The sequence below is a fragment of the Nerophis ophidion genome, linkage group LG27 (assembly GCF_033978795.1).
Source record: "Nerophis ophidion isolate RoL-2023_Sa linkage group LG27, RoL_Noph_v1.0, whole genome shotgun sequence".
Taxonomy (NCBI): domain Eukaryota; kingdom Metazoa; phylum Chordata; class Actinopteri; order Syngnathiformes; family Syngnathidae; genus Nerophis; species Nerophis ophidion.
In genome coordinates this window covers 12,569,799-12,587,807 of record NC_084637.1, presented here as the reverse complement: position 1 = coordinate 12,587,807, position 18,009 = coordinate 12,569,799, and the positions used below count along the sequence as shown (strand labels likewise).

Sequence of the window (18,009 nt, the reverse complement as noted above, 5' to 3'; positions counted from 1 at the left end):
TACAGGTGAGTTTATTTACAAATTAAAGAAGCATCACATGCTTAGAATACAAGTATTTCTTACAATTTTGAAAAAATGCCAATTATTTTGTCCAGTAAATTTTTGGGAGTTCTGTCAGGGTATCTGCAAGTTTCAGCAAGTCAAATTTAAGACTTTTTAAGACCTTTTTAATGCCACCTTCAATGAAATTTAAGACCGAAAAAAATAATAAAAAATCTATAAATACAAGCATCGGTTGGGGATCCCACTGTACTACTATCTCAATGACAATCAGTCAAGTTTGCTTTTTGTATGTTTATTAATAAACAAATTGATAAGCACCACTCTGCCAAACAGCTTATCAAAAATCTTGAGAGATCCAAAAACTTTGACTTCCAAAACAAACAAACCAACACCAGTAAAAACATAATAACCGAGGTGAGGGTAAAAATAAATTACACTTCATTAACACATACCGAGACCCGTTGACTTGGTCGAAGAGCAGGTTTTGGATGTGAGGTGCTAATCTGTGTCTCTTAATATATGCTGTTTTATCCTTTCCGCAGGAAAATGTATTAGCAACCTGAGAATCAGGAAACATCACGCGAAAAAGATCGCCAATCCCGTCATTTGAGGTATAGGATTGATGTTTCACCGCAGTGTGCAAGATCCATAACACCTCAGATTTTAATGTTGCTGTCCCGCCAAAGATTAGTGTTAGGTCAGTGCTGCTAGCGGCAGTTGTTGCTAGCTGGTGGTGCGTTGGCGCTGGACCCACGCAGAACTGAGAGATGCCCGGTGTTTGTTTTTGGCTCTCTGCCGCGATTTTATGCTTACCGCACTGCATGTGCGATTCGACCGCTCTAATTCCCATGGTGCCAAGTTTGAAATCCCTCTTACAAAGTATGCACCTGGCCTCCTCGGGATTGGCAACAGGCTTAAGCCAGATTTTAAACCGGCTGTCCCCCAGCCAACCCTCGCAAAACTTGCATTTCCCCATGCTGACTGAAAGGCGTGGGACGCGAGGAAGAAAGGAAGGAGTCTGCGCGCGACTGACACTGAAATCACTCACTTTTACTCAAAGACGTGCCGTAACTTTTACTCAAAGTCCTGCCCCGAAAAAAAAAAAACTGGCCCGACAATTTAGGACCATTGAGTACTGAATTTAAGACCATATTAGGAATTTCTAATAAATGTAATACTTTTTAATGCCTTAATTTAGACACATGAATTTAAGAGTTTTGAAGACTTTTTAAGGAACGCGGATACCCTGTCCGTGTAAAATAATATCAGATTTGGCTTTTTTGGTGGATTTTTTTGTGTTGTTCCATTGCAAACAAAATAAATAAACATTTGAATACCAAAGCATTTGTAATTTAAACAATTTTCGGGAAGAAGTGGTGCATTAACTGACAGAAATGCAGGGGTGCCAATATTTCTGGCCATGACTATATGTGATGAATATTCTACTTTAGGGCAGAACAGAGAGAGAGGATCTGTGAATGTGTCTTACATAGTTCACATTTGAGTCCAAATGCTTTAGGGATCTTGTTAATCCGCACCAGGGGAGTGTCACCAATTTTGTGCAGGATGTTAGGAAGAATGGTAGGCGTAATGTTTCTGTCAAGGGGGCAAACAAAGGTGTGTCAGCAAAAATGCATTACAATAATCACACACTATAGGCTGCTTTATGCTGCAGCTGAACAGTCTTGAACCTGTTCTAGCTCTTTGTGACTTGCAATTATTTGCTAAAACACTCAGGGCAGTGTTTTCCTGAGAAGTAGCAAACCATAGCTCTTGTTGACTAGCTATTTAGCTTTGTGTGTTGTGGTAATGAACAATAGCAACTGAGGCAACATCCATATCATTGTGAAAGCTGGAACTAATTACTTGGAACATCAATCACTTTAATTGTGTTTTGCTTCCCGAAACTACCCACATTTATATCATATTCTCATGATTGCAAGTATTTGGTAGTCTTGCCGAGACACTCCTCAATCTGCGTCATTGTTTGTTTTGCAAGAGACACACAGTGGAAATGATGTATTAAGAAAAACGCAACCACAGCTCTGAGGTCCACATTGCGGTTGACAAGGTTACATTTTTTTGGGAGATGCTCATCCTTGAGTGTAATAAAAGGTGCCATGGCTTTTAGCTTAATGTAAATATATTATTCTTAACTAAATGAAGGTTTTCAGTCTGAAAACAACACACAGAGTCTTTAATCACTCACCTGGGGACTTGAACATGAGGAGACTCTGCCTGTGAGGCTCCGAGGCTCCACTTGCAGCGGCTGGGGAGGTCTGGTCGGATCCATTTCCTCTGAATGCCACTGTTGGGCTCTGCAGGGTCCTCTACCGCAGCTGTCGCTTCAACCCCATTATGCAGGAGCCTGCCCTCCCGCAGTTTGGTATCACCGTTGGTGTGTTGGTGCAGCTTAGCAGAATGGGGGCAGACGGGGCTCTTGACAGGGCTCTCTTTGGACAAGGGAACTGATGGCATGGCTTGTCTGGGGAGAACCAGAAAGAAATGAATTTTTGTTCTACCAGACGAGGGGAACTGTCCCTATTGAATGGCAACTTAAAGGAAGACGGAGAGTGTTATTGTAACTGAAACTAATCAATTTGTAACAAAATTACTTTTATTGCAAATATTGATCCGAATTCAGAAGAAGAGGCAAAAAGGCCCTCTAAAGAAGTTGTATAAACGAAGGAAATCACGTACTGAAAGCCGACCAATCATAGCCACGTTGCCAAAACTCAAAGTTGGGTTACTTTCTTGGAAGTAAGAGGATTTGGAGGGGGAGGACCGAGCTCAGCTCATAAGGACGCACATCAAATCCATCCATCCATCCATTTTCTACCGCTTATTCCCTTTCGGGGTCGCGGGGGGCGCTGGAGCCTATCTCAGCTACAATCGGGCGGAAGGCGGGGTACACTCTGGACAAGTCGCCACCTCATCGCAGGGCCAACACAGATAGACAGACAACATTCACACTCACATTCACACACTAGGGCCAATTTAGTGTTGCCAATCAACCTATCCCCAGGTGCATGTCTTTGGAAGTGGGAGGAAGCCGGAGTACCCGGAGGGAACCCACGCTTTCACTGGGAGAACATGCAAACTCCACACCGAAAGATCCCAAGCCTGGATTTGAACCCAGGACTGCAGGAACTTCGTATTGTGAGGCAGACGCACTAACCCCTCTGCCACTGTGAAGCCCGCACTAACCCACTAACCAAATGAAATAAATCAATTTTCAAAATGCCGTTTAATCAAACCCCAAACTGGTGTAGTTGTTTTTAAATCAGAACTCACGCCATGGCAATATTGATTTAAAAAAAAAGTTTCAACTTGATCAATACTCGGTTGTGTAGCTTAAATCTTAGCTACCGAGATGCGCACAGCTACAGATCCATCCACCCCATGCAAAAAAAATGGCTACGTTGTTATCCTCATTCCGTAAACTGTGACTTAAGAGGATGGAGAGCTGTAACCTCCCTGGGTTATAAAGGTTTAGCCATCAGACTGAAATCTGAATGTTTGCCACAACATACTCAATGATACCATGGCACCCCAGATTTGTGGACTCATATGGGCTGAACCATAAGGTCTGCCCTAGGGAACTCACTTAGACCAGACGGTTCTACGAGTTAGGCAACATACACCTACCTCAGTTGTGGTTTATGTTTAGTTAACAGATCTGAGTTACCCACAAATCAAGAAAAACTGGTATTTCTTGCTTCTTTTAAATTATGAAGGATTTTTTTACATTGCAATTAGGTGTTTTTTTACTGTTACAAAATGGAAATAGGTCAGCTGTTTTCTGTTTGTAGTTTATTGATGTCATAAATAAACACATAATTGTCGAATTTAAAGCATGATTTTGAAACAGCCATTCTAGGGTTAAAGCTAAAGGTTGCCGACCTTTTTACCGTACAGACCTACGACATCAACCTACAGTGAGGCAAAAAAGTATTTAGTCCGCCACCAATTGTGCAACCAAAAAGTTATATTTTGGTTTCGTCTGACCAGATGACATTCTCCCAATCCTCTGCTGTATCATCCATGTATCCATTTTGGTATAAACTCAACTCGTCGTGTTTGGAGGAAGAGGAATACTGAGTTGCATCCCAAGAACACCACACCTACTGTGAAGCATGGGGGTGGAAACATCATGCTTTGGGGCTGTTTTTCTGCTAAGGGGACAGGACGATTGATCTGTGTTAAGGAAAGAATGAATGGGGCCATATATCGTGAGATTTTGAGCCAAAACCTCCTTCCATCAGTAAGAGCTTTGAATGGTTGACCAAATACTTATGTTCCACCATAATTTACAAATAAATTCTTTAAAATTCCTACAATGTGAATTCCTGGATTTTTTTTCACATTCTGTCTCTCACAGTTGAAGTGTACCTATGATGACAATTACAGACCTCTGTTATCATTTTAAGTGGGAGAACATGCACAATCGGTGGCTGACTAAATACTTTTTGCCCCATTGTACACCTACCTCAGTTGTGGTTTATGTTTAGGTTGACGGATCTGAGTTACCCACAAATCAAGACAAACTGGTATTTATTGCTTCTTCTAAATTATGTAGGATTTTTTTGCATTGCAATTGGGCGTTTTTTTTACTGTTACAAAATGGAAATAGGTGAGCTGATTTCTGTTTGTAGTTTATTGATTTCATAAATCAACACATAGTTGTCAAATATAAAGCATGATTTTGAAACAGCCATTCTAGGGTTAAAGCTAAAGGTTACTGACCTTTTTACCGTACAGACATACGACATCGACTTATACATTGTAAACTCCTTTGAGTGTCCAGGATGTGTTGTAAAGACGCAAAGACACTTAGAAAACAATGAAAATGTGGTTCACATGTATTTTTTGTGAAACACGAGCATCAAAGGATTAACAAGCACACAAACTATTTTCAAACCATTTGTGCCATGTCCCACAAACTATTATTAAAACCAGGCACTTTTTTTTTGTCATTGTTGACTGCACATTCTGTTGTTGCATTTGCTTCCTTTAAATTCCCCACACATTTCTGCTTTTTGACTCATCTAAATTAAGGATGAGCAACCCACATAGTCAGTAGGTGAATTGCAACCGGGAGTAAAATTGCATCATTCACTCAGCCATTTGGTTTTAAGAGCAAAACTTTAAATACTTTTTTTAACCATTGGGCCCCGGGAGGGCCGCCCAAAAATATATATTTCTCAGCTCTTATGGGCCGCAGTGGTAGATAGTTGTAATACACTTTTCCACCACTTGTGGCAGTAATGACAATATCAAACAAAGAGAAGAAGTCTGGGGCTAAACTTGAGAAGTTTTTAAGCGCAAAAATATGACTAAAATGGTGAAGCTGTATTTTCATTTGCACTTAAGTTTACTGACAGTTTATTTAAGACACATAGGTTGTGGTTATTTATTATTAATTCAGTTAGTGTGTATTCATTTAGCACTGTGTAATTGTAAAAAATATAACATTTTAAATCAGCCTGACCTAAAACTTCCTAATAATCTTTGTGATTATCACATGGTTTCCTATCATTTTATAAAGTTTATCCTGTTATAGAAATTATAAGCAGGTTAGATATACTTTTTGACTACGATTATAATCAAAAGTAACATCACTAATTCAGTGAGTGGGCCCTGGGACCTTTTGTATTTGAAAAGTGGGCCTTGAGGTCAAAAATGTTAAGAATTCTTGTTTTAAAGAGTGTGGTTTAAATGCCATAATGAATCAGTATTTAATGAACAATTTAAAAAAAAAAAAAGGTTTTACAGATATCAATAGTTGTTTCGCCAATTCACTCCTAATGATCTCAATCATTGCATATACATTTATGAAAAAAAATACATTGTTATGGATGACTGGCACTGCAGACAAAGCAGCTAATTTGGATCTGCTGGTGAATGTGTGACTTGAGGGTTTATCTGGAAATCTGATCTGCTGTAGGAACAACTTTGCCAGTTACGATTTGAAATGTTTGCCATTTCTTTGGCCAGTGGTCAAAAAATTAACAGTTTTACATTCATAAATTGACAATTTTACAAACTTGGAGAGTTTAGGCCAGGGGTGTCAAACTCATTTTATATCGGGGGCCACATGGAGAAAAATCTACACCCAAGTGGGCCGGACTGGTAAAAATCACGGCACGATAACTTAAAAATAAAGACAACTTCGGATTGTTTATTTTACTTAAAAATAGAAAAAGCACATACTGAAAATGTACAAATCATAATGTTGTTGGGTTTTTTTTTACTTATATGTTGCGGTAAATAATATTATATCTTTATTTGTCGTTATTTATACTTTCTGAATAAATTATGTGATAATTTTCATCAGTCATCTCATTGCTGTTAATTTTCAATCTATCAAGATAAAAAATATAATATCAAAATCAAATTACAGGATGTTATTTATGTAGTTTGCTCATTTTCCTCAACTGGTGCCCTAACATCAGGTGGTTTATTTATTTCAGTAGTGTGCCATCTGACATAACCAGAAATCATGATCATAATTAAAGATAAAAGTATTTTTTAATTGACTTCCCCTAAATATTTCAAAAGTATTCATATTCTTGTCACGTCATATTATGCTCCTTCCAGCAAGGTTGTTTTTAGGTTACAGAGTTTTTATCCAATCATAATTCAGCTAGCTTATGTTGCCATGCTGTAGGAAATCTGCCTAGAGCCTTCAGAATCAATAATGGAGGCGTTTATGCGCTGTTGTCCGCAAGGCCTTCGAGATGGCCTAAGGCAGATACATATAGTGATGGTATGAGCTAGGTAACATAAGGACTCCATTACCCAGCATTCCACAGTAGTGAAGGTCATATGCAGTTGCCCCATTTAGGCTGTTGAATGTAGACATGCAGCGGGATGTTTTTGATGAGCACGCTGTGGAGTAAACTTTAAAAACTCAGCCAACACGCCTCGTCTGCATCTTTTATGATTGGACAAGACAACACATATTTGCAAGGCCATTTTCAAGAAGGATATTTAAAGATAAACTACATCTCGTGAGATGATGTTGAATAACCTGCCTCTTTCTTGTGATAAAATGGCAACCAATGTAATAAAAAATTTCAACCAACGAACAAGATTCCTCTACACAATCTCCTCTCTGGTCAACAAAAGCACCATAAAGATTCTAGCGGGATCTCTCATTCAACCCTTTTTCGATTACGCATGCACCTCCTGGTACCCCATTACCTCCAAAACCTCAAATCTAGACTCCAAACATCCCAGAACAAGCTAGTCAGGTTACTTCTAGACCTCCACCCCAGATCACACCTCACTCCTACTCACTTCTCCAAAGTCAGCTGGCTCAGTGTGGAGGACAGAATAAAACAACTTGCACTGAGCCTAGTCTATAAAATCCGCTACATCTCCCTGATACCGAAGTACATGTCGAACTACTTCCATAACGAAAATATCCACCATAACCACAACACCAGGGGGAGCTCCACAAACCACGTTACACCCAGATTCCGATCTAACAAAGATCTTCACACATTGTCCTTGTATGGAATGCACTCCCAACAGGTGAAAAAGATAAAATCTCACTAAAAAAAACACCTCCAGGCAACTACAACCCTAGACTAACACCCTCGCCCCACAGATTGTAAATAGTCAAATATAAATATTCAAATGTATATACTTGTTCTTATGTTTTCTGAGCTCACTATGTTCTCTGCTCGCTGTACATATCCTACGTAGTCAGACCTACACTGTTTCAATGTCCAAATCTCAGATGATATAATTGTTGATGGCTGAAGTGCTGATATCAACCAAACCTAACCCCCCCACCCCAACCCCCTCCACATGCCACCCCCCGGATTGTAAATAATGTAAATAATTTAATGTATATACTCTGATGATTAACTTGTGTGATGACTGTATTATGCTGATAGTATATATTTTTACCATGAATTGATTAACGTGGACCCCGACTTAAACAAGTTGAAAAACGTATTCGGGTGTTACCATTTAGTGGTCAATTGTACGGAATATGAACTGTACTGTGCAATCTACTAATAAAAGTTTCAATCAATCAATCAATCAAAAAACACTGTCCCGGCGATGAAATGTGAGTTTAGGTATTTAATTTATTTATTTTTTTCAAGTTTAATATGTTTTTTGCAAATGTAATTTTGACAGTACCACAAAAGATATGTTTTAGTTGCTGATGTGGGTTTGTTGATTTTTAAATGCGCCAGAAAATAACCCGTTTTGTACTACACCCTGTAGTGCGTGAATGTGTTCCTGTATAGTATTTCTCCAGCAATGGTCATGTGGGGACATCAATGATGGTATAGCTCGGTTGGTAGTGTGGCACCGCCAGCAACTTGAGGGTTCCAGGTTCGATCCCCGCTTCCGCCATCCGAGTCACTGCAGTTGTGTCCTTGGGCAAGAGACTTCACCCACCTGCTCCCAGTGCCACCCACACTGGTTTAAATGTAACTTATATATTGGGTTTAACTATGTAAAAGCGCTTTGAGTCACTAAAGAAAAGCGCTATATAAATATAATTCACTTCACTTCAAATTTTGAGAAGTAATCATTGAAGTTGGACATCACTGAAGGCCTCGGTGGGAAACGCACGGCCCGCCACTGATTTTAAATATGTAGCATAATCTACAACAGGGGTGTCCAAACTTTTTCTACTGAGAGCCACACACTGAAAAATCAAAGCAAGTGGGGGCCATTTTCATCATTTCTATTTTAAAAACCAATACAATATATGTACAAAAATATACATTTAGGTCTCCACTCAGTTATGATGCCGGGGACCCCAAAGGGTTTTGGTCCAAAAAAATATTAAAAATGTGTCATTATTCAGTATTATTATTTTTATGATTATGCAAGTTTTAAATCTCTAGCTCAACATTAGAAAAAAACAATGGAAAAAACACACAATATGCAATATTTTCACCCAATATCTTTATAGGTGGACTTTTTGAGATTATATAATAATTAGAGCCTTAATTTTGGATTTTGATTCATTATTATTTTTTGAGCAATGACACTTAAAAGCAAATCACACTAAAATAATTGGGGATCCAAAAGTGTCCTACTCATTAAAGTGTTACAAATAAATTATTACTGTTTACTTTTAGCACAATAATCTCGAGATCAACCTCAGATATATCTGTCAATTTTATGTTTTATTGTTGTTTACGTTTTTTGTTTTATGTTTTAGGCCCTTCTTTAAAAAAAAAACAGCTCAGTTTTTTATATGGCAAAACACAAAATATGCAACATTTTCCTCAAAAAATATCTCAAAGTGGAATATTTAATGTGAAGTAATTGAAGCCTTGAATAGGTCAATAATTCAAAATGACATTGGTTTTGATTCATTATTATTTTTTAAAGCATGGCAGCTTTATGTTATTAAAGCACTGCAACATTTTCTTGTTACATTTCACCTGTTTGCCTTTTATATCACTTTTTATGTTTTTAATTTTTTTCAATTGCATATTTAAAATGTACCGTGGGGCCGTTAAAAATGACCTGCGGGCCGCACTTTGGACACCCCTGATCTACAAAGATACAAAGAATTGATATTGCAGCATCTAGTGGACATATTTACAACAGCAGTTTCTTTCATTCAAAAATTTCCGCTCATTTTTATACTTCAATCCGGCCCGAAGGCCGTACGTTTGACACCCCTGGTTTAGGCTGAAATGATTAGATATAATACAAAACTATGTGAAAATATGTTGTGATTAGGGGGGGATATCGTATTTCTAATCTCCCTTTGGAATAATCTGCTGGCCCATGTTTAATTATTTGTGGGTGACTCCTTTATAGGGCTGTGAATAGTTGGGTGTCCCACGATTCGATTCTATATCGATTTTTTCGATTCGACGCGATTCTCGATTCAAAAACGATATTTTTCCGATTCAAAACGATTCTCTATTCATTCAATACATAGGATTTCAGCAGGATCTAACCCAGTCTGCTGACATGCTAGCAGAGTGGATTTCTTTTTAAAAGCTTTTATAATTGTAAAGGACAATGTTTTATCAACTGATTGCAATAATGTAAATTTGTTTTAACTATTCAACGAACCAAAAATATGACTTATTTTATCTTTGTGAAAATATTGGACACAGTGTGTTGTCCAGCTTATGAGATGTGATGCAAGTGTAAGCCACTGTGACAATATTGCTCTTTTTTATTGATTTTTATAAATGTCTAATGCAGTGGTTCTTAACCTGGGTTAGATCGAACCCTAGGGGTTCGGTGAGTTGGCCTCAGGGGTTCGGCTGAGCCTCCATCGCGGAGGTCAAGACACACCCCACTCATCATGTAAATAAAAACTTCTCCCTATCGGCGTATGATAGATATCACCAAACAATGTTCCCTCTTATTTTCCATCTGATTTGTCAGTGTGTAATTTGTTGCGAGTTCATACACTGTGTTCGTTTTGTTCTTTCAGCAAGGTGATGTTCATGCATGCACCAGTAAAAAAAAACGTAACTTTGTCTTGAATTAAAAAAAAAAAAAAAGATTTTTCACTAAAAAAGGGTTCAGTGAATGCGCATATGAAACTGGTGGGGTTCGGTACCTCCAACAAGGTTAAGAACCACTTGTCTAAAGATAATGTCAATGAGGGATTTTTAATCACTGCTATGCTGAAATTATAACTAATATTTATACTTTTGTTGATAATATTCATTTTTGTTCCACTACTTTTGGTTTGTTCTGTGTCCTGTTTGTGTCACCTTTCAATTGTTCTTTTTATTGCAGTTCTGAGTGTTGCTGGGTCAGGTTTGGTTTTGGAATTGGATTGCATTGTTATGGTGTGGAGGGGGCCCTGTCCGATGGCCATGGATGATGTACTGGCTGTCCAGATTCGGGACTCGTCCAGAGTCAGGACCCAGGATGGACCGCTCGCCTGTGTATCGGCTGGGGACATATTTACGCTGCTGATCCGCCTCCGCTTGGGATGGTTTCCTGCCGGCTCTACTGTGGACGGGACTCTCGCGACTGTGTTGGATCCACTATGGATTGAACTTTCACAGTATCATGCTAGACCCGTTCGACACCCATTGCTTTCGGTCCCCTAGAAGGGGGGAGGAGGTTGGGGGGTGGGGTAGCCCACATATGTGGTCCTCTCCAAGATTCTCATAGTCATCATTGTCACCGACGTCCCACTGGGTGTGAGTTTTCCTTGCCCTTATGTGGGCCTACCGAGGATGTCGTAGTGGTTGTGCAGACCTTTGAGACACTAGTGATTTGGGGCTATATAAATAAACATTGATTGATTGATTGATAATGCTGTGTATTGTTTTGTTGGATTGATATATGTATGTATTATTATGTATGGATGTATTATTTTCGGGTCTCCCCATGTCTAGCATTAGACGATTACAGTTGGTACTAAATGCGGCTGCTAGACTTTTGACAAGAACAAGAAAGTTTGATCATATTACGCCTGTACTGGCTTCCTGTGCACTTAAGATGTGACTTTAAGGTTTTACTGCTTACGTATAAAATACTACACAGTCTAGCTCCATCCTATCTTGCCGATTGTATTGTACCATATGTCCCGGCAAGAAATCTGCGTTCAAAGGACTCCGGCTTATTAGTGATTCCTAAAGCCCAAAAAAAGTCTGCAGGCTATAGAGCGTTTTCCGTTCGGGCTCAAGTACTCTGGAATGCCTTTCCGGCAACAGTTCGAGATGCTAGAAGCATTTAAGTCTCACCTTAAACCTCATTTGTATACTCTGGCCTTTAAATAGACCTCCTTTTTAGACCAGTTGATCTGCTGCTTATTTTCTTTTTCTCCTCTGTCCTCCCCTCCCTTGTGGAGGGGGTCCGGTCCGATGGCCATGGATGAAGTACTGGCTGTTCAGAGTCGGGACCCAGGATGGACCGCTCGCCTGTGTATCGGTTGGGGACCTCTCTACGCTGCTGATCCCCCTCCGCTTGGGATGGTTTCCTGTGGACGGGACTCTCGCTGCTGTCTTGGATCCGCTTTGAACTGAACTCTCGCGGCTGTGTTGGAGCCAATATGGATTGAACTTTCGCAGTATCATGTTAGACCCTTCTGACATCCATTGCTTTCCTCTCCAAGGTTCTCATAGTCATCATTGTCACCGACGTCCCACTGGGTGTGAGTTTTCCTTGCCCTTATGTGGTTTTACCGAGGATGTCGTAGTGGTTTGAGTTGTGGTTTGTGCAGCCCTTTGAGACACTAGTGATTTGGGGCTATATAAATAAACATTGATTGATTGATTGATTGATATTGCTGTGTATTGTTTTGTTGGATTGATAAATATATACATATATATATATATATATATATATATATATTATATATATATATATATATATATGTTGGATTGATAAATATATACATATATATATATATATATATATATATATATATATATTATATATATATATATATATATATATATATATATATTTAAAAAATTAGATTTTTTTTTAAATGAGAATCGATTCTGAATCGCACAGCGTGGGAATCGCGATTCGTATTCGAATCGATTTTTTTCACACACCCCTATTAGATATAATACAAAACGATGTGAAAATATGTTCTGATTAGGTGGGGATATTGCATTTCTAATCCCCTTTTGGAATTATCTGCTGGCCCATGTTTAATTATTTGTGGGTGACTCCTTTAAATACCCTTTCTGCATTGTCAGCAGAAGCCACCCACTGGGCCATGACAAATGGGCTAAATCTGCATTGCAGGAATGCTGACTAATGAAACGATATAAAACGCCACTTTAAAGCATTTACGATTATCGGGTGAGTCTTGCAATTTTTATAATGATACATATTTACGTTTGTATGCGCACGCGTGATTAAGCCCATTTGTCCCCTTTATGGCGATAGATAGTGTATGCCGAATTGTGGCGAGGTTATTTTAAAAACGTCAAAAATTACAGATAAATTATTTTTTTAAATATAAATGAGAGATTTAATTTAGTGAGAAAAATTTGGTTTAGTTAAATTAGCTCGAAGGAGACAATGATGCAGTGTTGCATCAGCCGAATAAAGGCGAAGCGTCTTCACTTACGGTGCTACGTTTCCATCGACGCCCACTAAAAATACTCAATTTTTTTTTAACTTATTTTTTTAACTCACCCACTGAGTCGAAGTGGTCCAAAACGAGAAGGTCAGGGCAACTGCAGCACACTGGGAGATGCTGCGACGGGAGCAAGTTTCGCTTTGCAGCTTCAGTGATGAATCACGGAACTTGCCAGCTTGACACGCTAGCTTGGGCCAGGCGTCATGCTGCCCGCTGATTGGCTGTAGAGGGGGCGTCTGCTTAATCTCCTGCACCAATCAGAGCAGAGTTCTCAATATGGGTTCGGTCGACTCCATGCCCAACGTTCTCTGTTTACATTTTATTGCCAGGACGAGCCAGAACACACGTTTTGCATCTTGACACTTCTCATGACTAATGATACTCGCCCACACGGTCCAGCTTGCTGATAAAAACGGATTATAGAAGATAACACGTTTGACAAAAACACAGGGAAAAAAAACTCAATTCTGATTCCATGTGAATATTTGGATATTGCAGCCTTATGGTTATAAAGTCCCGTATTTCCTTGAATTGCCGCCGGGTCGCTAATTAATTTAAAACCTCCTCTCACTCCTGGGCTTACCAAAGGCATGCGGTAAAAGTAAGCATGCGTTAATTATTTTAAAACCTCTTCTCACTCCGGCACTTACCAAAGGTTTAGAGTAAAAATGTGAGGGTGGTGTAAGCTTGGACCTTAAAGGCCTACTGAAAGGAGATTTTCTTATTCAAACGGGAATAGCAGTTCCATTCTATCTGTCATACTTGATCATTTCGCGATATTGCCATATTTTTGCTGAAAGGATTTAGTCGAGAACATCGACGATAAAGTTTGCAACTTTTGGTCGCTAATAGGAAAAGCCCTGTCTTTACCGGAAGTATGTGCATGTGACGTCACGAGTTGCAGGCCTCCACACATATTCACATTGTTTTTAATGGGAGACACCAGCAGTAAGAGCAATTCGGACCGAGAAAGCGACAATTTCCCCATTAATTTGAGCGAGGATGAAAGATTTGTGAATTAGGATATTGATAGTGAAGGACTAGAAAAGAAAAAAAAAGCGGCGGCAGTGTGAGCGTTTCAGATGTAATTAGACACATTTACTAGGATAATTCTGAAAGATCCCTTATCTGCTTATTGTTTTAATAGTGTTTTAGTGAGATTTTAAAGATTGTAAAGACATACCTCGAGGTCTGATGGCTGCGGTGAACACGCAGTGTCTCAGAGAGAAGCCGAGGAGTCAAGCTCACAGCTGCCTTTTAAACAGCTGCTGCAGGACGACAAATAATCCAATGATGTCTCCGGGAAGATATATATCACAATTTCCCCATCCAAAAACATGCTGGTTGACGTAGAGAAAACATGTTCGCTTGACCGCTCTGCTTCACAACAAACAAAGAAACACCGGCTGTGTCGCAGTGCTAAAGACAGCTGCAATCCACCGCTTTCCACCAACAGCATTGTTCTTTATAGTCTCCATTATTAAATGAACAAATTGCAAAAGATTCAGCAACACAGATGTCCAAAATACTGTGTAATTATGCGATTAAAGCAGACGACCTTTAGCCGTGTTTGGTGCAGCGCTAATATTTCCTTACAGTCCGTGACGTCACCTGTATGCGTCATCATTCCGCGATGTTTTCAAAAGGAAACTCGCGGGAAATTTAAAATTGCAATTTAGTAAACTAAAAAGGCCGTATTGGCATGTGTTGCAATGTTAATATTTCATCATTGATATATAAACTATCAGACTGCGTGGTCAGTAGTAGTGGGTTTCAGTAGGCCTTTAAATCCTACTGAATAGCTCTTAATCTTCTTCCCTTTATGCGATTTCAAATTACCGGTTGTAGGAGCCTAAATGCTGTTTAAGTTCATTTACATTTTATGGAAGGCACTTTATGTTTGTTCAACCAAAAGGGGATTATTTACTTTATTTGCATGATAAGAACATTTATATATGGAATGCTTAGAGTAATTATATAAAGCTCACTTTATTTGTAATTATTACATTTGTCAAAATAATTTGATGACATAACTGTTTTATTTGCATATATGGCGGAAGGATATTTCTGGTAAGGTGGTTTTTGGAAGCAAGGTGTTATGGGTAATTGCAGTCAGGTGCAGTGGAATCGAGCCACACGGTTTTTTGACCTCACTCAAACTTTTTCTTACTCTTACTTTTTCTAACTTGTACTGCAACAAACTCTCTTTATTTTGTCATTCATTTGTTCTCACATCATGGTTGTTTTATGTTTTGATTTATTAAGTTCACAAGTAAACCATTCAAACGAAGAGGAACGTCTGGAGTTTTGTTTTGTTGTTGCCGCGAGAAGCGGTGAAGATGAGGCTGCTTTAGGAATCTACACTGGTATTGAAGTCAGATTCCTCCATTTAGAAAATGATGACAGGGGAAGTGTCACTCGTGACGTAACGAGTTTGACCAGGCGGTAATGCTAAGCATGCGCTAATTATTTTGGGAAGCGAGTTTGCATACTTGCCAACACTCCCGGATTTTCCGAGAGATTCCCGAAATTCAGCGCCTTCCCCAAAAACCTTCCGGGACAAATTTTCTCCCGAAAATCTCCCGAAATTCAAGCGGAGCTGGAGACCACATCCCCTTCAGCTCCATGCAGATAGACCTGACTCAATGTTGTGACCCTCTTAAACAGGACAATACTGCCATCTATTGTACATAGAATATAAAGTAAATATATTGTACATTTAAGTGCAGTCAAGGAACATGCATTAGGGAGTCTGTTCTAAAGCCCACAGAAAAGAGACGTAACTTCATCACGTCACCTGATTATTGACTCTAACCCAATATATTACACCGTCGACGAGCAAAATGAAGAAATATGCTTGCAACTTCCAGAACGATTGGAAACAAGAACTTCAGTTTATCCAGGAGAGTTCGAAGGGGAAGGTGTATGTTGCCTGTAAATTTTGTAGAACAGACTTCTCCATTGAACACGGCGGCCGAACGGATATTCAGCCATGAACGGTCAGCGAAGCACAAAGCGTCCGCAGCGCACCATCGTTCACAACTCAGTATTATGGCCCACCTCGCAAAATGGAGACCCGATGGTGTAACTTATGTTGAGACAAAGATGGCTATGCTGATAGCTGGAAGCAACATCCCGTTCTCATTTGCGGATGTCTACAACAAATCCGTGAAGGATGTTCCTGGATTCGGAGATCGCTCGCCAATACGCAAATGGCAGAACAAAGGTTACTCAAATAGTAAAAGGTAAGTGTTGTTGTTTTTTAGTAACCAGCAAGCACAGTACAGTTAGTAGAACAACTGTGTTGTTTTTACTGTGTATTTGATAGGTGCCGTCGGAAATTCAACTATTTCTTTTATTTATATACATAATAAAATAAATATAAATAGCTAGAATTCACTGAAAGTCAGGTATTTCATACATATATATATATATATATTTATTTATATATATATATTATATATATATATATATATATATATATATATATATATATATATATATACATATATATATGAAACATAAAATACTCGAGTTGGTGAATTACACGGCACCCCTCTTAACCACGCCTCCCGCCCCAACCACGCCTCCCCCCACCCCCCGAAATCAGAGGTCTCAAGGTTGGCAAGTACGTGAGTTTGACCCAGCACTAATTCAAGGCAGGCGCATACTATATGCCCTGCGGCAATTCAAGGAAATACGGCGGTTGAAATGCCTCCACTCAATAACCACCTGTTATTATTTTCCACATGTCAAGCTGCAGCAAAAAAGTATGGCCTCCTTCCTTGACTCGCATATGAACTTCAATCAATCAATCTTTATTCATATAGCCCTGAATCACAAGTGTCTCAAATGGCTGCACAAACCACAACGACATCCTCGGTAGAGCCCACATAAGGGCAAGGAAAAACTCACCCTAGTGGGGCGTCGGTGACAGTGACAATGATGACTATGAGAAACCGTGGAGAGGACCGCATATGTGGGCACCCCCCCCTGCCCCTAGGGGACCGAAAGCAATGGATGTCGAGCGGGTCTAACATGATATTGTGAAAGTCCAATCCATAGTGGATCTAACATAACCGTGAGAGTCCAGTCCAAAGTGGATCCAATATAGTAGCGAGAGTCCCGTCCAAAGTGGAGCCAGCAGGAAACCATCCCAAGCGGAGGCAAATCAGCAGTGCAGAAATGTCCTCAGCCGATTCACAGGCGAGCAGTCCATCCTGGGTCCCGACTCTGGACAGCCAGTACTTCATCCATGGTTATCGGACCGGACCCCCTCCACAAGGGAGGGGGGGACATAGGAGAAAGAAAAGAAGCGGCAGATCAACTGGTCTAAAAAGGAGGTCTATTTAAAGGCTAGAGTATACAAATGAGTTTTAAGATGAGACTTAAATGTTTCTACTGAGATAGCATCTCGAACTGTTGCCGGAAAGGCATTCCAGAGTACTGAAGCCCGAATGGAAAACGCTCTATAGCCCGCAGACATTTTTTGGGCTTTGGGAATCACTAATAAGCCGGAGTCCTTTGAACGCAGATTTCTTGCCGGGACATATGGTACAATACAATCGGCATGATAGGCTGGAGCTAGACCGTGTAGCATTTTATACGTAAGTAGTAAAACCTTAAAGTCACATCTTAAGTGCACAGGAAGCCAGTGCAGGTGAGCCAGTACAGGCGTAATATGATCAAACTTTCTTGTTCTTGTCAAAAGTCTAGCAGCCGCATTTTGTACCAACTGTAATCTTTTAATGCTAGACATGGGGAGACCCGAAAATAATACGTTACAGTAATCGAGACGAGACGTAACAAACACATGGATAATGAACTTGAAGTGCCAGATCCCATTCCCAACCCATAGGGTTCAGTATGATGTCGCTCCACCTTTTGCAGCTATTACAGCTTCAACTCTTCTGGGATGCGGAGTGTGTTTATAGGAATTTTCG

At 39.7% G+C, this 18,009-nt stretch overlaps 1 protein-coding gene across 1 annotated transcript in view; it reads right to left on the bottom strand.

The window, feature by feature from the left end:
• The window catches only part of cbsa (cystathionine beta-synthase a), a 35,208-nt gene extending 21,919 nt beyond the window's left edge, over positions 1-13,289 (bottom strand). The window contains exons 1-3 of the mRNA XM_061889731.1: positions 13,123-13,289; positions 2,213-2,488; positions 1,493-1,599 (exon numbers count right to left, since the gene is read on the bottom strand). Coding sequence (XP_061745715.1) covers positions 1,493-1,599; positions 2,213-2,481 — 376 coding nt within the window. The 5' untranslated portion in view covers positions 2,482-2,488; positions 13,123-13,289. The remainder of the gene's footprint in view (positions 1-1,492; positions 1,600-2,212; positions 2,489-13,122) is intronic.
• Positions 13,290-18,009: the final 4,720 nt, after the last annotated feature.